We start from the raw sequence: 27,612 nt of genomic DNA on the forward strand, positions 1-27,612 counted from the left end.
TAAATAATATTAAAAAGTAGCTTTTAGATGTAGTAATAGCAAGATTCTAATAAATATTTTGTCAAACTTTGGTTTTGTTAAGTTTCCTTAGATGCGCAACTAGTGCTGCACTCCGTTGGCTTTTACTGTTTTGTTTGTTTATCGAGCGTCGGCGCGTCGGTGCGTCAGAGTGCCGTTCTCGGTGCTGTATGTGTAGCGTGCTGAAAGATGTGCGGTTACTGTCAAATAGCTTTGCGGGTATTTCTACACGGATTTTATGCGTGAATGTGCGAAGATGAGGAACTTTGTGATCGTGTTGTGCTTTCTTTCTCTGGTGCGCGATGGAGAATTAAAAGGTAAACCTCCTCTCCAAGCCCGGTACACTTCCAGTCGACCTTTCGTGTTGCTGCGGTTGTTGCTGTTGTACTGACCATCAATCGCGCTCAGCACCTAGGAAATACTTGCCGAGTGTTCTTAGCAAGAACCACTTCACGCTGGAGAAGTGTATCAGCGGCGCTGGGGCAAAGTCCCCGCGATTCTACTTTGACTTCGTTTTTTGTTTCGAGGGGTGTCTAGATTTACGCTTCGATCACGTAGTACCTCCGCTGGCTTAGCAGTGCGTTAGCTCGTCACACCTATTATGACTTACATGTATTATGTTATTCCGTGTCATACAGTGGAAGCAATAGCAACTTGGTAGTTTTACTCCCGACGCAACAGCTCGCGGAGTTTGCTCAATAACCATAACAATATCTACCGAGCACTAGTGTAGTAAACTAGCAAACTGTGTTCTGTTGTCACGCGTAATCATTCTCGGAAGAGAGTAGCAGCCTCATCGGTGTGATCACAGGCATAGAAACATGAGCTAGGCTGCTATAGAACTGCGTCGTAGCGAAAATCGGTTAAAAATTGCGACAACCTCACGCAACAATCTCTGCCACCAGCATCTTTCGCCCGTGTCAGTGGAGGGAAGGGTTTGGGGAGTGATCTACCGCCTGCACTGTTTCCGGCTCGATTGCACAACTTGTGGTGTATTTTTATCGCTGCCGTTCATCCTCCTCAATTGCTACCCATTTTCCACTAATCAGTTCTGCGAATAAGAAGTTCGCTTGTATTTTGACCGGACTTGTGGCATATATGGTTGTAGAATGCGCCACTATCGAGAGGTAATGTCACGACAAGCATTTTGCCTTTAGAGTTGTGCTGGGAAATGAATGGAATGTTATAACTGCCGTTATCAACTCTCACAAAGAGGTCAGAGCAGAATAAAGAAATATTGAAGTTTTGAGCACTGCGATTGCCAGGCTAGCCAACACTTGTTTCAAAATGCCACTGAAGATCATGCATGTGATCAGGAAAGCTCTGCAATAAATAAGGTCTTGCTTATGAGAGGCTTTTCTCGCTGATCCCAATGGTTCAGGGCAAACATTTCAAGTGCAGAAGCTAGTAATATTGGCTGCACTACGAAACATTTTATGTTTCGCGACCTGTACTATCAAGGTGTGTTCAACATGGTTTGCCTTGTAAACTCTGGGGCCGTCGTGGTTGATCAGTGGTTATGGTGCTAAGCTGCTGACCCGATGAAAGTGGGTTCGTTCCCGGCCATTGCATTCGAATTTCGATGGAGGCAAGATTCTAGAGGCCCGTTTACTGCGCAATTTGTGTGCATGTAAAAGAACTCCAGGCGGTCGAAATTTCCGGAGCACTTCACTATAGCATCCCTCATAGCCTGAGTCGCTTTGGGACGTTAAACCCCCATAAACCAAACCAAACCTTGTGGACTCTACCCTTTTTTCTTAAAGGGACATTCAGGACAAATTGAAGTTGGCCTGTATCAGTAGATTTCTGCATTCTAGCGACAAACTGAAAGCGCAGCACTTAAGAGCTAGAAAAGGCTGACAAATGAAATACAGATGTCGCCATCACGGGCTGGTTTCACGAGTAAGCTGCAGTGCGTCGGCACAGTTTTTTGGGCGCGGATCCCAGAGGCTAGGCTACTCCACCATTCGGTTCAAAATGGTGATCACACATTCATGTTTGAGTGGCGGGGAAATTTTGAAGTGCGATTTTCTCGACAAAGAATGTGTCATTTTGCTTCCAGATAAACATCAATATACCCAGAAAGAACCATGTTATTGCTTTTGCTGAGAAGCAGAATTAGATTGAGTTGTCCTTGCCCGTTTAAGTCATCGAATCAAAAGAAGAAAAAAATAGGAACGTTATCTTTCACAGGAGTAGATCACATTTAAATGCAGTCTCCACCAGCAGCAATGCACTTCTGTCACTGGGGGACTAATCTCTGCGTGCTATTGCTGAACAGGGCAGTTGTTGACCACATCAACAACATCCTGAATCTTAAGACTCCGGTCCTCGTATCATATGGCTTCTTGCTTTTTCCAATGTGAAGAAACATATGAAATATATTGGCATGCTTCTGATAAAGTGGTTGGTGCAGCGCTTCATCAGTGCTGTCAACAGGCAGCCTCACTGTCCTGTGACAGCATGGAGTGTCTAGTGCATCGACAGCAAAAGTGCATAACTGCAGATAGGGATATGCTGACAAGTTATACGCCGCTGCTAAAGAGGGGATTCTAATCTTTCCTTTCACTGTAACATTTCTTAATTCAGCCACCTAATGAAAAAAGTACAGCGCAGGAGGCAGGACTTGCTGGACATCCCTCATATATGGTTTTCTGGTTCTTATTCCTGCATTGTTCTTTATTGCATTCTATACATTGATCACTGTACAATGACTGCTATTTGCACTGCTCAGTGTTCCTGAGCATTGCTAATCATGCGGGAAGTGCAAAACTTCTTTTTGATGGTAATATGTGGGTTTGACAAATAGCATCAGGAACTTTTCAGGCCCAATGGTGATGTCAGTATATACAGCTTTCAATGAAACAATGGTAAATTATCAGCGTCTGTCTTGGCAAATGAGAGTACATGTCATCTGTGATTTTTTGGGGGGCCGTGCGTTTTTATTTCCATTTTTCAGTCCAACAACTTATTTCCATTTCTTCTTTGTCCCCTTGCAGATGAACAACTAAAAACCACAAATAGCATTGTCATAGATGTGTCAAGCGGTTTGAAGGCATACCATGTGAGGACTTCTTTGCTGGGACGATCGCTGACTACATTTCGTGCAACTGGCATCCCATCGGACGCTAGTTATCTGCTGTTCCAAGCACACACACAGAATGTGCCGGTGACCATTGCATACAATGCGGAGGTGCCTGCTCCAGCTGCGGCCAGTGACACAGGCACCAACACTGGCTTGGTCATTGTGCTTGAAGCGTGGACCACAGATGCTACCACCTATATCCACAATTCAAACATCGACAACGTCACGGCACTACTTGTAGTCAACGTGCATGGCTCAAAAGGTGCGTAACGAATTTCATGCATGAAATGCTCAGAAACAACCCTCAGTAGTTGAAGTGTGGACCACAGATGTTACCACCTATATCCACAATTCAAACATTGACAACGTCCACGGCACTACTTGTAGTCGGCGTGCATGGCTCAAAACGTGCGTAAGGAATTTCATGCATGAAATGCTCAGAAACAACCCTGAGTAGTTGAAGCGTGGACCACAGATGTTACCACCTATATCCACAATTCAAACATTGACAACGTCACAGCACTACTTGTAGTCGGCGTGCATGGCTCAAAAGGTGCGTAAGGAATTTCATGCATGAAATGCTCAGAAACAACCCTCAGTAGTTGAAGCTACCCGCCGCGGTGGCTCAGTGGTTAGGGCGCTCGACTACTGATCCGGAGTTCCCGGGTTCGATCCCGACCGCGGCGGCTGCGTTTTTATGGAGGAAAAACGCTAAGGCGCCCGTGTGCTGTGCGATGCACATTAAAGATCCCCAGGTGGTCGAAATTATTCCGGAGCACCTATTTCTCTCTTTCTTCTTTCACTCCCTCTCTTATCCCTTCCCTTATGGTGGTTCAGGTGTCCAATGATATATGAGACAGATACTGCGCCATTTCCTTTCCACCAAAAACCAATTATTATTATTAGTTGAAGCGGGGACCACAGATTTTACCACCTATATCCACAATTCAAACATTGACAACGTCCACGTCACTACTTGTAGTCTGCGTGCATGGCTCAAAACGTGCGTAAGGAATTTCATGCACGAAATGCTCAGAAACAACCCTCAGTAGTTGAAGCGTGGACCACAGATGTTACCACCTATATCCACAATTCAAACATTGACAACGTCACGGCACTACTTGTAGTCGGCGTGCATGGCTCAAAAGGTGCGTAAGGAATTTCATGCATGAAATGCTCAGAAACAACCCTCAGTAGTTGAAGCTACCCGCCGCGGTGGCTCAGTGGTTAGGGCGCTCGACTACTGATCCGGAGTTCCCGGGTTCGATCCCGACCGCGGCGGCTGCGTTTTTATGGAGGAAAAACGCTAAGGCGCCCGTGTGTTGTGCGATGCACATTAAAGATCCCCAGGTGTTCGAAATTATTCCAGAGCACCTATTTCTCTCTTTCTTCTTTCACTCCCTCTCTTATCCCTTCCCTTATGGTGGTTCAGGTGTCCAATGATATATGAGACAGATACTGCGCCATTTCCTTTCCACCAAAAACCAATTATTATTATTAGTTGAAGCGGGGACCACAGATGTTACCACCTATATCCACAATTCAAACATTGACAACGTCACGGCACTACTTGTAGTCGATGTGCATGGCTCATAAGGTGCGTAACGAATTTCATGCATGAAATGCTCAGAAACAACCCTCAGTAGTTTTCTAGGAGTGAGCTTAATGAAACTCGAGTTATGTTTTTTTTGCAACTGAATGTCTGTCAGTCTTCAATAGGGTTTTCGACTTGTGCCTCCAGTTTTTAGTGCACACTGTAAGTTGCTAGTTCTGCCCATGCATTGGCGCACATTTGCTGGTTTGTTCAATTATCCATGGCTGAATGGCTTTAGAGTCACATTGTGAAGGCGTCCTTCAGGTTACTGTAGGAGGCTCGAACTATGCAGCAAGCCAAACTAATTTATGCCTTTGTTGTCCTGTGGGTTCTGGAGTCCTTAAGTACCGCTTTCTCTAGCATCAGCATTAAATGCGTGACAGTCGTTGTCCTGTGCTTCAGTTGCCCGTTTCTTTCTCAGCAGTATATGAGAGTCCTTAGTGCTTCCTTTGCTCTGTGCAGCCATTTCCTCCCCCATGTTGTTTTCTACAATTAAAATTGGCCAGGGTGGTAAGTTAGGCTAGTTGGTGATATTTCATGATGGTGCCAGTGCAAAATGGTGATGCAAGTGATAGGGACAAGTCGGCGCTGAACACTGATGCCTCTGTCAAATGAAAGGAGCTGTTGTGGAGATCAGACTTGGAAAAGGTAGCCACTCTTTATTTGACACTTGCTCAGTTCCAAATACACATTTAAAGCCGAAAAGTACAGGAGTGAGGAGAACTAGAACTGTTTAAACCTTTTTTTTTGTAAAAGCATCCTAAGCTCCAATGCTGTCGGAGTTCTACTGAAATGCAGTTCAATCAAACTGATGGCCAAGCCTGGTCTGTCCGACAGCGGTCTTCAGGCATTTTGGCCACAGAGCTGGCAGCGTTGCAGATCAGGTCCTATATTCTAACTTGACTTGTTGGGTCTGCACTCACCGATTGCCTGAAACTGCAAAGGTAATTGTACCTCTTAATCGCAAATAAAAGCACACTGGTACCTTTGCACTGTCTGTGCTTGTTGGATAGAAAGCCTACATCTTGCTGCAGCTGTGTAAGCTTCTTTATTGAAGTAAAAGCACACCACGGGGAAAAAGAAAAATTACATCTATCAATAAAGTAATCGTTATCCTCGTAAAACGCATCTTGAAGTACAGTTTTGCTCTTTAGCAAACAGTACCAAATTTGTGGTCACTACTTTTGAGTGCAGCTGTTAAACAACTGCTGGCGCATCCAAGTTGATGGAACACCTCTGAGGTTTTGTCCTATAGCCCTGTCTTTTGTGTTGAGGGCCATACAGCAACAAACGGAGTCAGAATTGAGTGCATTTTGGTAGTAGCACATGCCTCACTATCTTAACAGATGATCAAACAGCGCTTTGCACCTAGGCTGAGTGCCACATCAGTTTCCATTGTTTTAGCCACTCAATGACCGCTTCGAGGGGTTGAAGGTAGAAGAATGTGTGCCCTGTTTTGATGCTGTGAGCTGGAAATGTGAAGACTGGTGAATAAACTCATAATAAATAAATGCCATATAGCTGAAGTTTGCTGTTGGGCAAGCTGGTAACGCATTGTAGAAAATTAAAAGTTCAGGAGAAAACTTAGGGCAACAGGGGTGGACAGAACAAACCCTCGCTCCTGTCGTTAAACTGGAGGGTTGAAGTTTTTTTAATGCAAGACCGTTAGTACCCCCATGTCCGAAAAAATTGTCTGGCGGCGGTGAGTGCAACCATTTGAAGCCTCGCAGCAGGAGCAGCCAAAGCAACTGGCCGCTCCGGAAACCTAGATGGGCCACCTAGGTCACGTGACCTTGTGATATCAACATAGCCTGCCCATCGGATTTTGAGCAAACTGGCCACGGTGGAAGGTGGCAATTAAATTAATGATTGGTCATGAGAGGCAACCTGGGTCTCACAAGTCCCACCGATGCAGCACCTGCCATTGCAGAGCAGTGACGCATCACTTAACCGCTGCACCACTACGCTAGGAGCGGTATGGGGGTTCCCAGTGCTCCATGAATGTAAAGTCAACAATTACCAATTCCATATCAAATGAGCATTAACCCATTAACGCTATCGCGTCATACCTTTAAAAAGCCTCAGAAAGGGGCTCTCAGTAAAGTTGCGGTGTATCTGGGATGTTAAAGGATGCTGCATAACAAATATCATCCAGCAAGAATTTTTTTAATGCGTTCTGAGGAAGCTGAGTTACCTGCAGTCAAAATTTGAACTTGCGCATCTTTGCGCCTTTCCTCTCCTCTTGTAAATTTCGCACGCCAAAACCGTCCACCCACTTGGCCCTTCCCCTACCTCCGCCGGCTGCCGGCACACGCGCCGTGGCCGTGGTAGCTGCGTGACGCCTGAAAGAATTTGGCACGGTGAACCAGTGATAACCCCCAGCTGCTGATGTCACTTGCACGACGTGACGTCATATGCCAGGTTTAGTGTGAAATCCCAGCTCCGAGCGTCGCCGCGAGCTGTGAAAGCGGGAGTTTTTTTTTAATCCATTGTAAATTTCCCGCTTACTATTGAGGTCTCGTGCATGACATGAACGCTTGATAGCATGTACTCTACATAGTGCAAGCATTTTAAGGCCAAGCTCGAACACCCTTTTCTGTGGCCCTTTAAGGCAGAGCTTAAGTGTTCCGTGCATTTTTTTTTTAATCTATTAAAAGCAGGACCTGATTAGATCCAGTGTGGGTTACAAATGGTTATTACAGTGGTGGGTTATTAGAGTTATGAATTAATCAAAGGCAAGAGAAGGAGGAAGAGAAAAACTTTTATGGAAAAAAATTTTGAAGAAGAGTGCCATGTGTGGAGACCTCAGTCCAGGACCCTTGGTAGATTTTGCCGTCTTCACCCATTCATGATGGGGGATAGTTGTGATAGCCTTACTGTGTTGACAAGCTCATACCATATGGTAGAATGTAGAGGGTTCTCCACAGTGGGGCAGTTTGATCTGTCTAGTGTTGAGAAGATTGCATATAGTCTTGTGGGGCAATGAAACATGTTAGTCGGTAGTTGTCTGAATATGCTTCCTGTCCCTTCGTAAGTGATTTGTGGTCTGGCGGATAGGTTTGCCAGGAAAGAGTTTGGTGTGTGGTGTCTCTGGAAGTGACTAGCGGTTGGTTGATCTGCTGCTGGCCTTCGCTTGCTTTAACAACGAGGTTTCCGCAGAAAGTGTAGTGAGCTGGTGCCCAAACGATAGTCACAATTCTTGTGAGGAGTAATTCCTGGAGAGTTAAAAGCTGTTTTATAGATTATAAATTTGTCCGTCTGTGTAGGTTCGGCAGTCGATAGTGAGTCTGTGATTATGGTAGGGGCCGTGTTTTGTGTGGTGACGAGTTCGATGGATTCCTCTTCAGTTTGCAGCGTGGTAACATCTTTGAGCATGAGGCTAGTGAGAGTCTGAGTGGGGTTGGTGGCCTTTGCAGTCAGCGCATATGCTCTAGCTTAGTCAATTGCATATCCTTGTAGACCGCTGTGTTGGTTTGGCCATATGCTATCTCTATTTTTCAGGCTCTAAGAATTAGTTGTCTCTGTTGATGCTTTAGGTGCATGTTACTAGGGCACGGGGATATTTTTATGTTGCCTCCGATTTCATCAGGGATGTCTACCATGGTATTATGTATTTGTTGGGTAGAATATCGGAGACATTATAGTAGTTGTCGGCCTATTGCGGTGGTTGCGAGTCTTTGTTGCTGGTAGGTAAGGTGGGCTTCTGAGTTCCTCCAGGGTGCTGTGGAGTCCCAGAGCTCCTGTCAGTGGATGCGCTCATGTGCAGACTGAGGGCTTGTTTCTCTGCTTTCCTGATTAATGAATCTACCTTCCTATTTTTCCTATTTTTACAGGGCTTGAATGCAATGTTAGTGTGGCATACACAAACCTGAACAGGGCGGAAGTCTGTACAAGGCACGTTGTGTCGTGCTCTTTCATTCTGTAATTTTTGTTAGTGATGAGCCTCAGCGTGCATAGGATTTGGCCAGCTGTGGCATAAAACTTTTGGATCATGTAATTGTTACTAGTCATCCTCGGACCTCGGACGCCATCCAGCTTGATTTCACTGGTTGGTGTTGCAGTATCCTTGAGATAGATCTTTTGTGTACCAAAAGAAGTTCCGATTTCTGTGATGCACATTTGAAGCCACAGCTTCCTGCACAGGTGCAGACGATGTCTGTGGCTTGCTGCAGTTTATCCTGCATCTCACCTCCTGAGCTCTCTCCTATTGGAATTGTTATGCCATCCACATATAGTCCCAGGTGTAGACCAGAGTTTTAAATGACCAGAGTTTTAATTGAATTGTTTTGGGAGGTTAATAAGGGCAGTGTTGAAGTTAAAGGAAGTATGAATTTTTTTTTAAGCGAGAGGCTTATCTTGAGCGAATGTAATGAGGATTTAAAGCCAGAATGAAATGCTTCTTGATGGCATAAATGTATCTGATGATAGCTACATGGATCGTGTCCCTGAGTCATTTGTAAGACGTCCCCAAGGACTCATTTACTTCCGTTAATGAGAATCAGATTATCAGGTAATCATGTAGTGCATGAAGTAGTCCTGTGGACTGCAATGTATGCTTTAGTTTACGAGATCTCTGACATGTCCAGCATTACAAACAGATTTTACAAAGCCTGTATGTGTGCACGAAATGAGTGGATGCTAAAAGATGGATTGTTTTCAGAACACACGCCAGTGTTTCATTTTCAGTGAGAAAAATATGCTGACAGATAAGTGTGCATGATTACTGTTTGACATGAATTTATAGAAACGGCTTTTTTGATCTTGAAGTATGTCATCCTTTGTTGCTTGCATTCACTTTGCTAAGATGTAATGCAGGAGAAAATGAGTGAAAGGACTATAGCATGCAGATTTTCTCTACGTGAGGCATGCAGCATAGGCAAGATGTTTCCCCTTCTGTTTTCCAGCAGTTCGCTTCAGTCATGGTCTTCAAAAGTGCTTTTATGAGAACGCCTTAAATATGCAGTGTATAAAGCAAATCGCACCATTATCATAACTAACTGTGAAATTAAAGTCAGCACTAAGGTGTGGTACACACACACACCTGTCCTGAAATCTACTGGGGCACACCGGTATCCACCGGAATGACTAGAATAGAATCGAAAATTTGTTTGCATATATTTCCTTTTTTCTAAATTCTGTACTATTTATGGTCATCTAGAAAAGAGATACAGCACTGTCAAAGATCTATAGTTCATCCAGCCTCAGCATGAAATTATATTTCTTGCTGTCGTTATGGGCCAGTAACAATTTTAACTGTTCCCATATCTAGTCGCATGATGAATGTGCTTGTATAATGAACAGACTCGCCTACTTTGAGAGCAAAAGAGTAAGTTTTTTTTTCTGTCGTCTAATAAACGCATCCCTTTCTTTTGGTGCACAGTGTGCCGATGATGATACTGATGCCCTGTTTGGCATGCGCCCTTTTTGGTGCACCAAAATAACTGCGCAATAGTGTTAAGTGCTATCTGTCAATTGTAAAGGGTACGATATATATACTTCACCCCACTTGACGAAGAGCCGGTAAGAATGTTTCGTACGGAATCCGAAAACCAATAGAAACCTTTCCTGGTCACTTAGGGCTTTTTTTTTTGGAGTACCATATTAAGGATTGTTTGCGACTTGTGGCTGGGCTTTGAGCAAAATACTGCCAGTTGTGCTCGCTTTAAGCTGCATTATAGGCCACTGCACGAGTTATATGTGCAGATCTAAGGTAAAATTTTTGGACTGTGTCTCAGCACGAAAACCATGCTGAAGAGTACGTTTTATTTTGTTTCAAAGGTGAGCTTTAGCAGTTTAAGCACCGTGTTTACTCGCATAATTGCACGACCCTAGTTTGTCATCCTGGTTTATAAAAAAATACTTTACTTGCATATTTTGTGCTCCTTGCATATTTTAAGCTCCCTTAGATACATCAACCAGAGGATTCTGCTGGAAATAGAACGAAGCATTTCAAATACGTCACACCATTTTATTTTAGAATGGATTCTTTCAAACACTCTTTTCTGGCTTGAACCATTGGCAAATGAAAAAATTACCAAAAGAGATTGTTCAATGTTCTGATTTTAAAGTTTTTGAAAATGCCCTCGCAAAATATTTGTAATTATTGTGAATTGTTATGCATAACATATCATTTTGTTTTAACCCTTGTTACGGTTTGTGGTCTGCACCTGTATTGTTCCAAATTGCTTGGGGTGATATTTCTGTCTCTCCTGATACGCCGATGCATTGCAAGATCGACCTACAGGTGACGCTGTCGCTCCACTAGTGTGGATTGGCAGTGCCGCTGAAACTTAAGTGCGGTGCTTCGCTTCCAAGTTTACGGAGCGTTTTCTGCCGATGGAAACATGCCCTCTGCAATGAATGAGTGATATACTGCTTAAAATATTCCAATTTTGCACATAAAAGCATAGAATCGGCAAACGCTACGTGAAAGAAGTGCGGATTGTAGGAAAACAAGGGACTGGTACGCAATTAAATAGCCTCTGTTTTGGGATTTTCTCAAGTTTTGCCATGCGTTTTGCTTGTATCGCATTCATAGCCCTGATATATTTATTGCATCACACTTGCCTGATGGCAGTTTTGTTTTTCTTCGCCTTTTCGCCAGTGTGCGCACCACTGCCTATGCCGCATAAGTGATATAGTTGTATGGGTGTCAAGGCAAATTTAGTGTAACTGCTAGCGGGTTCATTTCGCCTGATGAAGTCTCATGGTGGCACGGCGCTATGCTGAGAAGATAAGTGCCATTCGAAATGTACCTTTTCAGCAGCGTATTATGCATGCACTTTCCCTCCTCTATTTTTCTAAAGTGACGCCGCTGTGCCATTCTTCCATGACAGGCGCTTCAGTGGGCAGAGACACGAACTTCGGGACAATACATTAGGTGCTGTGCTAGCATTTTCTAAGCTCATGCAGAGGCGCACATACTTTCCATGCTGACCTGACTCAAGAAAGACACAGTCTGGTTCATTAACATCCTTGAGTCGAGGATTAAGTTGATTAAATACAGTGCTGGTAGCATACTGTCCGGCAGGTGTGTCACACGTGCTGGCACTTCTTTGAACTAGTTCCCCCAGTGTAAATCACGCCGGCATTGTACAGGAATTTTCGCCACACAGGAAAGCCGACTGTTCACATGTGTCACGTGAAGAGTGTTTCTGCTGAGTGGAGTAAGCTCGCCGAACTTACTGCGAAGTTATGATTTTTGCAGCCAATTTCAGCGAAGTTAATTGTGTGATGCTGCACGAATGACTCTTAAGTGTGAGTGTCACTCATTTCAAATGAGAGTTTGGCCATCTCACCATCTACCCTTTAACATCTCGGTCTCAATCACAGATTGACTCGATGACAGACTTACTCACCGTAGGGGCTCAGTGGTAAGGCGCTCGTCTACTGAGCCGGAGTACTCGTGGTCGAACCCGACTGCAGCGGCCGCGTTTCCATGGAGGCAAAACGCAAAAGGCGCCCGTGTGCTGTGTGGTGTCAGTGCATGCTGAAGATCCCCAGGTGGTCGAAATTATTCCGGAAGTCCACTATCTTTCTGCCTTCCTTCCTTCACTCCCTTCTTTATTCCTTCTCTTAGGGCACCATTCAGGTGTCCCCTGAGATATGTGAGACAGTTACTGCGTCACTTCCTTTCCTCAAAACCAATTTTTCAATTTTTTTTCGTTGACAATAATAATAACAATAATAATTGGTTTTGGGGGGAAAAGAAATGGCGCAGTATCTGTCTCATATATCATTGGACACCTGAACTGTGCCAAGGGAAGGGTAAAGGAGGGAGTGAAAGAAGAAAGGAAGAGAGAGGTGCCGTAGTGGAGGGCTCCGGAATAATTTCGACCACCTGGGGATCTTTAACGTGCACTGACATCACACAGCACACGGGCGCCTTAGCGTTTTTCCTCCATAAAAACGCAGCCGGTGCGGTCGGGACCAACCCGGGAACTCCGGATCAGTAGTCGAGCACCCTAACCACTGAGCCACCGCGGCGGCGGGGCATTTTTTTTTTTTCGTTGACAGAATGCAGCTTTTAAGCTAAATACAATCAGATGTAGTCATAGCATGTCCTTTTTCTGTTGGCAGATTGTAATGATGACAGCACTTTTTTGTGAACATCTGATTGTGCTCAGGCACTCTGCCAAAGGGAAGAGGCCGCCTCGCTCCCATGGCTTTCCTGTGTTGGGTGTGCTCCTCCTATCGTTCTATGTGAACCGAGCAGTCCCGTGATGAATCTCAGGCAGAAGGGGGGGACACTGGCACGCTGTGTCCCCCCACCCTAAGCGAAGGGGGAGTCAGGAACCCCCCCCCTTTGTGATTTACGCCACTGCATGGCAGCCTAATATGTTGATGCTTGCCGTTCACTTGCTACACTTGCGTGTGGCTTCTCTTACCAAGCTACCCAAATCTAATACACTATAGGCATTGTTCACTGGTCATCATCCTGCAGAGGCAAGGCATTCTTAATCACGTGTCTGTGGTTTCCAGATACAGCAATGTGAATGGCGACGACTTTTGTGCTTACTTGTCGATTGTGATAACCGTGAGCACTTAAAGGCCGTTGTGGTAATGTGAGCACCTATTCTCACTTACATTCCCAAATTGGGGTCTAGGCTCACAACACTTGTGCTTGTTCTTTATCAATCTGAAAAGGGCAATTGCAGAGTGTTTCATTATCGCTTATTTCACTCACTGCCGTACTTTTATTCCTAGCTGGGATTGTGAGTGCAGTGCGTGCCAGTCAAATGCAAAGCACTCTGCTGTTGCAACCTTGCTGCTTATCTACAGAACAATAAAAAAGAGCAAAATACTTTCCATATCACCTCCTGTGGGACCAGCAGGTGGATGGAGTAATTCATTGAAATGGAGCTGAGGGATCTCTTCAAGTCAGAAATAATTTGTAAAAAAGAAATATAATCTAAAATATTTTGCTTCTGCCAGTTAAAACTGCCCATTGACATCTTCTGGCCACAAGATCAGCCTGTAAGTTCAGCACAGTCACTCATCTAGTGTGGATAAGCAACCGGCAGGTGCCATGGAAATGTTCATGGCGGCAGTTCACTTTGACGATTATGATTGGCAGCTGTGAAAAAGGATGTGATGGGCTTACTGCAGTGGGGCAAGTAATATATTTCTTAAAGACGTTCAAGTCTTTTTTAGAAAAATGTAGAAACCTTGTCCACTACATAAAAGAAATGCTAGTTGTCAGGAAACATAAAGGTGGCACATAACCACATAAGCGTTGTAAAAATTTTGTTTTCTTTGACGTCATAAGTTTGCACCCTGCTTATGTTCATAATCTGGTTCTTGCTGCATCACACTTAACTTGTGGCACATTAATTTATTGTTTGGGTATTCTCTGGTGTGGAAGTGCTACTGCCAATTTCCATCATAGTAATAGCTGCACGTTCTTTATGTACAGCTAATTTCACTGTTTGCACACTTGATTTTTATTGTTTTTAATCATAGGAGAACAAATATCCCTTTGCCGCCGTGGTTATCGGGTGGCAACTTAAATTTTGGATTTATCTGCTTTTAGTGATATTCATAGAACAGTTCACTGAATGAGAACCTTCTTCACTGATGCACTGACCGGAAACAGTTGAGTTGTAGTTGTATTCTAGCTATTAGTACTACTAATAGTGCAGGAGTGCGTACATGTTTCTTCTCCTTGTGACCATCTCACAATGCTAAACTCGAGTGATCTTGAATTCCTGAATGCTTTTGTACCTTTCCTGTCTTCTAACCTCCGCACAGTTGGCGTGCTTTTCCTCTCCCATAGAAGCCTGTGTATTGTATCGAGGCTTTGGCAAATGGCAGCAACTAGCTTTTACTCCCTATTTGAAGTCTGTTTAACTAAATAGTCTTCACCAGTGAGGCTGTCTAAATTGTCCTGTTGAGGCAACCTTTGGCTGCAATCTTTCACTGAATGTGTTTTTCAGGGCATGGTGCACCTTTTTTTTGCAGATTACAGCATGATGAACATAGGGTTTTGTTTAACTCACCATTCTTCCGTCTTTCGTTTGTATTGTTTGCACTTTGCACACCATCTGACCTGGAGTTCTTCATATCATATTTATCTTCCAGACCTGTACCTCGGCTATGAGGCCCAGTATAATGGAAAAATCCAAAATAATTATAACCACCAGAGCATCGTTGGCATGCACCAAAATCTCAATACATGGTTGTTTTTTTTTACATTTGCCCTGCATTAAACATAGTCGCCATGGCTGGGAATGAAACTCACCAGGTCTGTACTCATCAGCAAAATGCCATTGTCATTGAAGTAGCATAACAGGCCTTCTGGTATTATTAAGATAGCTGCGACCAGGGGTGGATTTGTAGCCAACTCTCAGATGGGGAGTTTGGAGGGGTTGTGGGGAGCGGACAATGCTGCGCATATATTGCATTTCTTGAACTTTTTCTGTTCAATTTCCTGGAACTTTTTCTGTTCAAAAATACGGCCAGAAGATTTTTCCATGAAAAGTTTTCCACTTTTGGCAACTAGAAAATCAGTCAGGGAATGAGGTTACAAATGACTTAGTGATAACTGAGTTCATGCTCAGGCTGCCTAAAGGACTCACTGCCTAAACTCTCATTTCAGCTGTATCATCTTGTTTCCAAGTTTTATGTCATAAGGGGGCATTCCCATTTTATTTGGCTTGTTTGGTATTCTCATGTTTTTAAGCAAGCCGTTAATTTGAATTGCGGCTAGTATTGGCACTAGTCCATTTCTGTAACTTGGTGACAAGGGATGACAGTTCCGCTCTTGATGTCTTCCAGAGCATCTCAGGATCAATTGTAGCTGCTACAGGTGCTTTATAGAGTTTACACTATGAATTTGTGGTCATTGTTGAAGTTGTCTAGCATTTTTTTCTTGGAGACATATTTAGAAGCTCCTCTTCTAGCTTTTTACTGCAGCTTCTGCAATGGAATTGAAGAGACCACTAACTTAAAACTTATTATAGGCTCTTTTTTCTCATTTCTGGCTTGTGATTTTTATTGTGTCTTACAGAGCATATTCTGGATGCCAAAATTATTGGAAATGGTGGTTTTTAATTAAAACATTCAGAGGCACTAATACACATGACTCAAAATTAGACATCACGTCTTTATTGTTTTCTATTTCTGCTGTACTTCTGAGAGACAGTGCCTCTCCTTCTCGACTCTGCCATGGTCTAAAGTGACATTTATTGCAGTTGATGGTTTGCACCCTTGTTAGAGCTTCGTATATCTGAAATAGCATTTTCTTGAGGAAAAATTTTGCAAATAAGTTGCACCTTTCCATTGGTTGTCATATTCGAGTGGGATTTATGGACATTTTCATGTGCATTCTTTAATCATATTGTATTCTTACCTGTCTTATGGCACGTTGGCTTTTATCGACGGGCTGATTTTGAAATAAACTGCCAGACTTTTTGGGCTCTTCTGAGGTGAAAGAGTGACGTTGACAGTAGTTCATCTTTGGTGTAGCAATGGCACGTCAGCAGTGTCTCAGAAGTTTGCGAGAACCTGTGGTGGCCATTACTGCAACAGCAACCTCACAGTAGGGTGTCGGCCCCTTGTGCTTAAAGCACTGAGTTCAAGTCGCTGTCCCGCTGAGAATATGTTGGTTTTTCTGATAGCTGCAAGCATTCTTCAGCACATTGCTTGGGTTTTTGATGGAAAAAATGTGCGAAGGTGATTTCATTGGTAACAGCACAAAAAAAAAGGCAGAAAAGAGACACACGAGCACTTCCTGTTTTCATTCTTGATTTTTGTGCTCTTACTGATGTAGTCTAACCAACTTACCTGACCTTCTATATTATTGAAGGAAATGCCATCTGGTCTGTCACTTCACAGCATTGACTGTGGTGCTGCAGTGGTGGAGCACTTGTGTTAGCAGGCTGCTGTGCATTTGCTTTTTTCTCGTGGTGACATAATGGGGCACCTGGCGTTTAATTTGTCTGGTTGTTCATTACTTGGTCTCCTCTGAAATTCAAGTATTTTTGTGTGTATCAGACCCGGTGCCCGGGGGCTGCAACATGGAGTTCCCTGTCGAGGTGTCACCATTCCTCCGGCTCGTGCTGAAGTCGACGGAGCTGGCCGTGGAGTTTCAACATGCCAGCGGGGGTGTACCAAGGGAGGCCCCAGCTCCCAAGTGCAGTCGCAGCCTTCCATTCTTCCGATATGACTTGTACGTCTACTATCTCGATCAGTGGGACCTCTCGGAAGACCACTACCTGACCGCCATCTCCAAAATGCTCGATCCTACGTCAGTGAAAAGCAATGCCCATCCGGTATGCAAGGGCTAACTGCTTTAATATCAATGTACCATCTTCATCAAATGAAATGCAAACAGGAAGATTGGAACACAGACAAAAAGCCAGAAAGACATTAGCTATTAGAGAGAAAATATAAGCACAGGCCATTAGAATTAGTTAAGGGTCTCTCAACTAAGATCTCGTTTTGCTCTTTGCATTTCAGTTGATGCTCATAGTGCACTACATTGTTGCTACTTTCTTGCTCTTCAGTTTTGTGCATTTAGTGACTGCATGTTTTCTCAGCAAGCTCTGTAGCAGGCTTTGAAGCAGTTACCTCTTTGTATTGCCTTGCTGTGAGAAGCTTTTTTTTTCCATATGCACTTTTTCCTATCCTCTCCTTTCTTTATTTGCACAAACTATTACTGTGATAACTTGAACCATTTGCTACTGTTTCATGTTTATTGCTACCAGTTCTCTATAACTGAATGCAATGCTACTCCAGCTACCCATCATTTGCATTTGTTTTAAGCGTGTTTATGTACATTTTGCACTCATTTCTTTTCACATACAGACGAAATTTGTTTGCCCACATCCAGCTTAGGTTTGTTATTTAAACAAAAGTGAGAGAAAACTATGATTTTTGTTTTCAAATTTCTGTTCACATTTAAGTTTTGGATTCTTTAGGCCCATATTATTCCTGAACAAATATTTATTCTCCATGTAGTGGGGGCCTTGCTGCTCGAAGATGCGTAAGTTGTAGGCTCTGTAAACCAGACACTGAAGACGATTTCATAGATTGTCTGCTTGCTTCCAAAAACTAGAATTCAAAAGCCCTAGATCACATTCTCATGCACAATTGCACCAAATATATTCATAACAAATGAGCCTTCCCTGGGGCCACATATTTCCCATGTCTGTCATCTGTTATCTGTACGATTGTCATAAAAAAGCTGAAGAGCAAGTTTTTACCAGCGTATGTTGTTATCGGGGCCATTTTCCTGACTTATCTTGGTCATGTGAGTTCAGCCAATGGCATAATTCAGGCCTCTAGTTTTTCGCGATTCCGCGAACAATTTCGGATTTTAGCATTTCCTGCGAAATAGCATGTGAGCAGGCACACACTGTTTTTTTTTTTATGATATTTTGTTTGTGGACATCAGGAGGTATAATATAATGATGGGAATGTGTGAATAATTTAATTATCTGAATTCAATTGAAACGTAGGATCTGGTAACAAAGGAAGTTCTGCTGTTGCCCTTGACAAGTTTGCTCCCCCATCCGCTCCAGCAAGCGAGCGCGTCTAGCTCTGCGTTTCTGGAAACAACACGCCCGCATGTTTCTCCGCGGGAAGAGTCACGATACTGGAGCCTGTCAAAGGCAATACTAATACCAGATTTGCATAAATATAATGCGAGTATTTTTTTCTTTGCTGTTTTTAAGAGATACCCTAGGTGAGCTCACCCACTAAGCTGTTGAGGTGCGGGGAAAAGACAACTTCTTGATAACCTTGGGTCATCGTGGCTGAGCGCGCGGTCGCTTCTACGCGAAAGGCCGCTTGCGGTAACGTGCGGGAGGCTTTTCGCGGAATATTGCAGATTCTTTGTCCTCGTCTCGCGGAATTAAAAATTTTCCACCGCAGAAAATTAGGCGCCTTAGGCATAAGCCATCAATTGAGCAAACATACCCAAGCCAATATGCCGACACGTGAGATAATATCAGGTCACAGGCAGTAGTTCACGCAAAAGCCAGTTTAGTTGGACGGGATTTTCTATATTTTTGCATTTTATAAGCAGGTAAAATCCCTGGATAGAGCTCAGAGGTCTGATACTGTCTTCTACTCATACATGCATTTCTGCTACATCCAGCCATTATCAGAATTATGTGTCATTTCAAGCATGTTGCAGTAATGTACTGTCAAAAAACAGTTGTGGTGTCAGATAACGCCATCACTTATGACGAAAGAGAGAGAGAGAGAGAGTGTGTGTGTGTGTGTGTGTGTGTGTGTGTGTGTGTGTGTGTGTGTGTGTGTGTGTGTGTGTGTGTGTGTGTGTGTGTGTGTGTGTGTGTGTGCGTGTGTGCGTGCGGACGCGCAGCTTGATTTTATTGTACTAAATACTCTGCCACTTAGCATGCTTGATTAGCAAGTATTTGCTCTCAAGACACAGTACGCTTACTAAAAGGCTCAAATGTAAAACCATTCCATAAGGGATCATTCAACGCACACATTTTGTGAGTTATTTCTAGCCCAATGTTTTGTGAGGTCACTTTATTTTACCTCTCAAACATGTGATTTGCTCAGATGGAGGAACTAAACTGCAGTTTCTGAGATTTCTGAAGTCAGAATTCAGTGCTGAAAGCCAACTAGATTCGTACTGAATGTCAACCCCAGTGTGCTCGTTCTTTTTTTGCAATATTTATTTTCTATTCCAGTATTTTCAGTCTAGTGCAATACATTTTACGAGACAATTAGGGTTGCTTATGAAATGGACACTGAGGACAGCTGCATGAACTTATTGTCCTCAATAAAAAGTCATTCACTGGCCCCATTTGCGGAGCAGGAAGAGACGCGTTTATGGCTGAGAAAATTGGATTTACAAACTTGCCTGCAACATGGTTCAAACTCATGACATCTGCACCAGAAGGGACTGGTTGCCGCCATTTTCAAGTGAATGGTGGTGGAGTCTACTTTATGGGATCCGTGCCCAAAAATCTGTGTTGACGCAGGCGGCCTACTTACAACATCAGCCAGTGAGTGCAACACCTGTATTTAGTTTTTTGGTCTTTTCTGCCTTATAAACGCCCCGTTTTTGGTGAGAGTGGTCTCTTTCTAATAGAACGTGGTACCCTATCGATACATCAACTTCAGTTTGTCCTCAGTGTTCCTTTAAAGGGACTATGCAATAAATTAATTGAGATTACATAAAGCAGACGAGAGATAGGCATTCGATCACTCGTCACCCCAGTGCAAGAATTTTTGAGCTAGCATCAATAACAGCGAAGATATAGACGGTTAAAAATTGCGCTCCTCCTCTCCCCCCTCAACTCGTACACGAGGAGCACCAGAAAAAAATAAAGAGAACAGCTCTGGGACTGGGTCCCACCCATGAATACGTCATCCGCTGACGTTTATTTTGCAACTTCCGGTTGTCGCTCATAGCCCCCCAGCAGCAGCATCGGCTGCGTGGCGGCATCTCTCCGGCCTCTTCTCCTTCCTGGATTGCGGCGCGCGTCGGGTTTCTTTGCTTGTCATCTGTGGTAATTAGCAGTAATAAACCCGGATCTCGAGGTGCGACTGCTCGCTTTTACGGCCGCGATGGGCATCGAGCCCTATGCGTGCGCACGAAGAGCCGTGCGAGTGGCTCCAGAACTACCGACAGAAGGAGGCGGCAGAGGAAAATTGAAACCATATGCGCGAAGGGAATGCCCTGGCTCGCGCTTGCCCGAGAGGCTCGCGCAGCGGCACGAGCAGATGATTTTCACAGCTACCGGAAGTGTGCCCGTGACGTCGTGGCTGCCGTGGCTCCAGCGAATGAGAGTGTGTGGTGGCCTGGCGACGTCATGGTACAGTGACGTCTTTGTTCCACGATTTTAGTTCCAAAATCGGTCACTACGAGTACACCAATCGGCCCGCGAATTTTGAAAAACACGGTTTTTAAAAGTTCATAATAAATTTCCGGCTCAGTTCTGAAGACTCATACTTGGTGTGAATACTTCTTAGCATCATTTCTAAGCATTGAAAACATTTACAAGTGGCTTTTTATCTGTTGCATAGTCCCTTTAACTTCAATGCGTAATTGTTCCACGGCTAGGAAGATATATATGGCATGCTTTTCTCTCTGTACTTTCTTTACGTTATTTGTGCCACTAATGATGAAGACCCAAGTAACCTGCCTGCATGGTCTGTCCAGTTGAATGATAAGATAATCTGATAACCACATAATCTAAGATAAGATAAGATAACCAACATAATCTGATTTGTAATCATGGAATCTGTCTAATGTACATAAACTTATCTTTCAATTGCAAGGTGAAAGCTTATCGTGAGAACCCGAAGACCCGGGCACTCTTCCTGACTTACCCCGGTGAAGGCGCCGTGTACACGGTGCTCGTGCAGCAGGCCACCTGGGATGGCAAAATCCACGAGGCAGCCTATGTGCCCATTGCTACTTATGGGTGCCTGTGGTACACCCAGTCTGAAATGTGTCGTCGGCTCGGTAAGTAAACACCTATAAAGCTCTCTTTACATTGCTTTAATGTTGCACATCATTGCAGTAAAGTGTCATCTGATGTGTAAAACCACGTCGTGTGTGGTGTGTAAAGAACAGATAAAAATGCCGTTTAAACGAGCCCCCACCCTTAAACTTTTTTGTAGCAATAGCTACATTACGGTAGCATTTCGAGCCTTCAGCATGGTGGTGGCACGTGACCGTGGCGGCGCCGCCACCGCCACGTGGTCGCGTGGTTGTCGGGTGCCCAGCCACGTGGTGCGGAGTAGCTGCTGCTGCCGGCGGCACAGCGCGCCGGCGAAACCGAGCTGCAACAGTTGTGCGCATACGCCGTGTCAAGTCGGACGAAGATGAAGAAGGAATGCCCAGCAATACGGAGTGGTGAAAGACTGACTTTGCAATTCAGCTGAGCAAGTTCCACTCGGCCAGCTGTAGCTATCGCGTCACTCCAGGTTTAACCAGAGCTAAACCACCTCCAATTTTATTTTTTAGTGGCACTGTGAATTTTATTCTGACACAACAGAAACTACAATTAGTATTGAGTGGTTGATTGTAACTTGGGAAACTGTCTTAAGTGTTCCAGGACCTCTTTAGTGATAATCAGGTATTTCTTAGGAGCACGCTATACTGGGCAAGTTGGCTGGTGTTCATTGTGATGGCCAGCGCGACATCAGACAAGGGCACGTGTTGTCTTTTCTTTCTGTCTGTTGTCGAATTTCGCGCTGGTCATCAGAGTGTATTTATTCTCAGAGCTATTTTGGTAAGAAAGCACTTGGTGGCTCAAGATCTCTGCACGAACAGCAGTTGCATTTTAACGGGAACTAAAGTGGCTTTGTATTGCTTTCTGTCATCCCCAGAGAGTGCCTGGGGACTCGTGGTTGCTCTGCTCTTGAGTGTTGCTGGCCTCATCATCTGCTTCAGGGGACACCGATTTTTCTCGTTTCGTAAGTGCTGCTGTCTGCCTGCTCACCCATCAGTTGCATTGGTTGCGGCAAGAAGCATATGTCATGCTGCCATTGTTGTTTTTTGCAGAGATGTTCTTCTTTGGCTTTCTTGCATTTGCACTGATCAGCTTCATGGTATTCATTGCCATATCAAGGGCATCTGCGCGTGGTAAGTGCACGTGCCATTCCTCACAATATTTCTCTGGAGACATTTAGCTACATGTTTATCTTTTTAAACCTGTTATAGTGAAAACCTCCGAGCACTGTGACCTTTTTTTTTCATTTTTTGTTCTTTGTATTGTTCTTGTCTGGCCAAGTAATTAATTTTTATTGATATAGTACAGAGCTGTGAAAGCAAGTGTGTTTATTAAATTCACCATGTTCTTGTTAGCAACACCTTTTCATGCACACCTTGCAAATGCCCAGATGCTGCCTTTACTGCGGCCTGGTCCCGCTGCTCCTTCATTGTTTAAGCAGATGGTGTTCATAGCATGCTGCGGACAACAGACCTTGACTGTTGAGTTTGTGGACTGTGCAGATGGACTTGTGGCCGCACTGGTTGGAGGGGTTCTTGGTGGAATCCTATGGATGGCGGTCTGGTGGTTAATTGCCATCCCGGTGCTGTCCATATCACTCTCAGGATTAATGTTCGGCTTCCTGGTCGCTGCCACTTTTCTCTTCACACCTCTAGGTTGGTGTGCCGCCACCTTTTATTTTGGTTTTTGCTTCCAAGGCATTGCACAGATTTCAGCAAGTGCATATTGATTTTTCCACAGGGGAAGTGGCATTTCTTCAGAACAGTATGAGTTACTGGGTCTTCCTCAGCTGTATTATGCTGCTACCCACAGTGCTTTTGCTCCCGCAAGCCAAATTGGTGAGTGTGCACTCATATTTCCCCTGCATGCATGGCTGTATGGGGGGATGGGGGTGTCCATCATTCTAAAGATCTTGCGAATGGGCTGTACATGACTAATGTGTCCTTACTTCATACGTTAAAACAGGCTTAACAAAATAGAGAAGCTCTTGTTGTTTTTGCCAAACATTGGTTAACTGTTCTAGCTGATTCTTCCCTAGTTATCTTTAGCTTTGTTTAACGAAGCTGTACAGGCTTCCATAAATTCCATGTAGTCGAAGCAATATAAAAATAAAAATTGCGATGTCTGACTCATGAGCAGCTAATCATATCAGAGCAGACCATGGGCTCTGCACTTTTTGCAAGTGCAAAAGATGAGGTGGTGCTGTGGTACTGGGCTTGTTATTTTTCTTAGCTAACTTGTTGACTGAAAACATGTGGCATTGACTGTATTTGGCACCTGTCAAAGTGCAAAGAACAGATTTTGGAGTGTAAAAATTCTTAGGAAATTAATTTATGCGGTATGATGGCAGAGCTAGTACTGATGTATCTTGTTATAGCTGGTGCTGTGTTTTGAAAATATGTCAGTAGTGTGCCTCACTTGGCATTTTCCGATTTTTCTTTGCAGCTGAGCGTGCTGTCGTGCACATTAGTAGGCAGCTACTGCACCATCCTCGCAGCAGACCAGTACTTGGGAACATCGTTGTCATATGTGGTGCTTAATGTTGTGCGACGATCATTAGTTCCAGGCGGCTACCAGGCAAGCAACGCAGTTCCCTTTCAGCTAAATGGTAAGTCTTTTTAACTAGTAGCCTGCTTACTTTCTATGAGTAATTTTTCATTTTTTCGACTTGAGGTCTCTGGTATAGTTTTCTTCACTCTGATGTAAAAGCTCGTCACAACTGTTACTACACAAAGGAGGTGCAAGCACTGGTCGTTATGCCATTGAAACAAGTGAAGGTGGTAACACAGAGCATTGAACTGTGCTTTTGACATGTAATTATATTGATGTATGTTTTTGTAGTCGTTTTTGTTATCACTTGATAAATGTTGAGTGTTGTTGAAATAGCACTCAGCTGATTAAAATACGCCTTTTCTTTCCAGATCTCTTTTTACCCAATCAAGTTTCTATGCAGTGGGTACAGTGTGTAATTATAGGGTTTGCACTTGGAAGCCACGATCTTTTTAGACCTGATAAAATATGTTTGGCATTTCCTGACATTTAAGCCTCTTATCAGCAACGTTTAAGGAAACTTGGAAAGTGACAGATTTTCATGCGTGAAATGCAGACGTGCTGCTGTCCCTGACATGGGGAGCTCTCTTTCTACTGGGAACCGTGCTGCAGCTGTGGTCAGAACGAGGCAGGGCACCCTTCCCCCAGTCGCCATACCACAAGTGGATTCGAGAACGCAGCTCTGCAGGGCAGCCCCTACTGGCAGCGACGCAGCTACCACCACCTGCCTATGGAAGCATCGGCGGCTCTGCACCTCCTTATGACCCACCGCCCACCTATGGGGCATTCTGACCTGCTAGCTTGTGGTGACCGATTGTTTTTTGTACAAACCTCACTGCTTCATTTGCCAACACAAATAACTAGGGCGCCTCCCAAGAAGAGCCCCGACTGGTGCCTGAGTAACAAAACGCAATTTTTAATCAAGTTATGCTCTTCTGTATACTACACTGGGCTAGTCGGAGTGATGGCAAACGATTTCATGTTTATCGAACAAGAGTCACAAATGAATGGAATCAAATGTGTAGTTGGTTTGTACCTGTAATTTAAAAGCTTGTAGCTTTGTCATTTCATTACAGGTGCTTTACGTTTCTTGACCACGCTTTGCTAAGATCAGATTACCGGTGATGTACTGTGAAATCTGTGGTCAAGAAATGTTCGAATAGTGCTTGCTTGCCTAAGATCGGCAAGTACTGTAACAAATAAATCAGATAGCTTATGGTCACTTATATTTGTAGATAGCTAATATACGTTGTTACTTGTTGATGCTGATGTGGTGATACTTTTTGTTTCCTTTTTGACAGTTGTGTCTGTGTTATTAAGTTCCTCTTGGTACCCCTTTTTGGTGCCGAGCTTCTGTCTTCACGAAACTATTTTGATCAAATGAAATTCTAAGAACAGTGCCCAAAGCAGCAACGTGTGAAGGATGTCAGCATTTCTTTTTTTTTTTTAGGAAATGTGACAGCATCAAAGAACTCTAAATGACGTTCACCATTTTCTTTTATTCTTTGTTTTGTCTTTACCGAAACTCTTTGGGATGAGCTATATTAAAAGTATGTCTCTTGACATTTCTAAAGTGTGCGCCTGTTTTGTTTTTGCGTACAGTTCTGTACAAGTTTCCCAAAACATCTCTCTGAAGGTTCATACACATGACAAGAGAGAGGACTGTTCACATGATGTGCAAGGTAATGCTGCAGCCTCGGGATAAATCCTGACAAAGTGGGAACACCAGCATCCCGGGTACAGTGAATAAACTGAAACAATAAAATGCCATAGCTGCACATCTCATGAGTAAACGCAGACCAAAAACAAATGTCATTGCAGAGTCACAATGGATGGCAGGGGCAGTGTTGTATTTCAATCACCCACTTAAAGAACACACATAGTGTCGGCTGGACCGCATTTGCACCGCCCAAGAAGCTTGTGGTCGAAAATTCGAGGCCTAGGGAAAAAGAGCTGCAGCTCGATTGCGATGACAACATTGAGAACACTTGAAACACCTCATTCAGAGAGTAGAAGATGAAGAGATGGTGACGCACCAAGAAAGGACAACAAAAGGGAATGCTTGCGGGCATGGTCGACTAGAAGAAAGGTCCTTATATTCGGTAGCAGTCTCAGTGGCTCTTGCCGGCGTCACCTGGTCTCGTCGTCCACCAAAGTTTGCGACAAGCAGCAATCGAGGCACACATGTTAGAGTGTTCATTACACACGACAGTTGTCAAGGGGGCAGTGAGCAGCAGTGTCATTTTGTGAGTTGCTCATGCAGTCGCTTCACTGCAAAGTCTCCCTAGCTTTCAGCTGATGCTGGCATCTGTACACTTTGTAAAAGCGAGCAATATACTCTGCAACAACTTTTTTGGCAGTGAAGAGAAAGCTACAGGGTTGGAGCACCTGTAGCTTTGTCACTCCACCAAAATTTCGGTTGCAAGGCACCCATCTGGCACGTTGATTGCTGGTGTAGATAGCGCCATCTACGGAAGCTTGGTGTAACCAGGCATGTCTAAACAATTTGAAGTAATCAAAGAGACTGCTTTTGGCGTGACTCTTAACATTGAAAATGTGCAGTTATGTTAGAAATATGGCCTAAATAAGATTGGGTGCATTTCGGCTCTGTAACTTTGACTGCATTGGCAAGAAAAGTTGCAAAGTATAGTGCATTTCCTTCTTGTGCACCCAGAAGCGCACGTAGCTTTTCTGCACACGAACCGAACAAAGGGGCACGTGACATCAGTTTGATGAGTCAGGTGAAAGTGCAGTTGGCCATTTGGCCATGGATCTACTGGAGTGGTGTGCCACATCTGTCAAGCCCTTCATGACAGATGAATGTGCATGCCAGTGCGCTCATTGAATGCAGTGTATCTAGGGTGACAAACATGACTTGCATGTCTCATCTCTCTGGCCATTTCGATTGGAGGATCAGCTAGCGAGAACTTGTGCTGGTGGCGCTCGCCACCTAAGCGTGACTGTGTGACTCACAAAACTCCACTGCTGCTTCACGCTCCCCGCAAGGGGGCACGCACGTACGCTGCTGCATCGTTCGTCGAGAGTCCCGCTGTGCGCTAGCTGGGATCCACGCAGACTAGAAGAGAGAGCTTGCGCGTCGGAGCGCGACTAGTCCTTGTTGGCGCAGGCGGCCGGGAAGTGGTCCTGGAGGTTGGCGTACGACCTGCTACCCTTGGCGAGGCTCAGGTCGGTCGGGTACCCAACCATGGGCCATTGTCACTGCAGCCGGGGCCAGTAGTTGGACGGCACAGACAGGTCGGTTGTCTGGCCCGGCACCTGCACTGGCACCGTCACACCCGGGGAGATGACACCTGCGCGTACGGGATGACGCCGTGGCGCACAAGTTATTCAGACCACGGATTGAACAAGAGCGCTAGGCGCGGTGCGCACGAGCCTCCTTGGGAAATCGGGCTTAGCGATATGTGCGCATTAGCACGCGCAATAGCTGATTCCGGTTGAAAAGCGGCGCATAATTTCTTGTCGGCGTAGACTGAAAGAGGTAAGTACGTTTGGCTACATGCCTGGCACTGCCTAAGATGTGCGTGCTCCGTGAGGTGACCCTTGCACACTTGCTTGACATGTGTGGAGCCAATTGTGAAAGCAACGATGGTGGCAACAGCCTGATACAGACTACGATATTTAAATGTCACATTCATTGGGAGGACCAATAATTGGTTTTTGGGGAAGAAATGGCAAAGTATCTCTCTCATACCGTTGAACACCTGAACCGCGCAGTAAGGGAAGGGTACAGGAGGGAGTGAGAGAAGAAAGGAAGAGGTGCCGTAGTGGAGGGCTACCACCTGGGGATCTTTAATGTGCACAGACATCGCACACCACACGGGCGCCTTAGCGTTTTGCCTCCATCGAGACGCGGCCGCCGCGGTCGGGTTCGAACCCGGGAACTCCGGATCAGTCCCACGAAA

General features: G+C 44.6%; 2 protein-coding genes across 3 annotated transcripts in view; one reads left to right on the forward strand and one right to left on the reverse strand.

Moving 5' to 3' along the window:
- The first annotated feature begins 132 nt into the window (after positions 1-132).
- Positions 133-25,267, forward strand: LOC144128373 (transmembrane 7 superfamily member 3-like). Its single transcript, XM_077661734.1, has 10 exons — positions 133-335; positions 3,018-3,365; positions 16,692-16,969; positions 20,961-21,147; positions 22,017-22,103; positions 22,192-22,272; positions 22,642-22,794; positions 22,880-22,977; positions 23,585-23,747; positions 24,246-25,267. Exons 1-10 carry the CDS (start codon positions 257-259, stop codon positions 24,479-24,481), a joined length of 1,710 nt encoding a protein of 569 aa, XP_077517860.1. The 5' UTR covers positions 133-256; the 3' UTR covers positions 24,482-25,267.
- LOC144128374 (paired box protein Pax-6-like) overlaps positions 25,170-27,612 on the reverse strand; it is a 62,598-nt gene continuing 60,155 nt past the window's right edge. For both annotated transcript variants that reach the window (XM_077661737.1, XM_077661736.1), the window contains exon 9: positions 25,170-27,000. In XM_077661737.1, coding sequence (XP_077517863.1) covers positions 26,906-27,000 — 95 coding nt within the window. In that variant the 3' untranslated portion in view covers positions 25,170-26,905. The remainder of the gene's footprint in view (positions 27,001-27,612) is intronic.

Source organism: Amblyomma americanum, chromosome 4 (assembly GCF_052857255.1).
Source record: "Amblyomma americanum isolate KBUSLIRL-KWMA chromosome 4, ASM5285725v1, whole genome shotgun sequence".
NCBI lineage: Eukaryota > Metazoa > Arthropoda > Arachnida > Ixodida > Ixodidae > Amblyomma > Amblyomma americanum.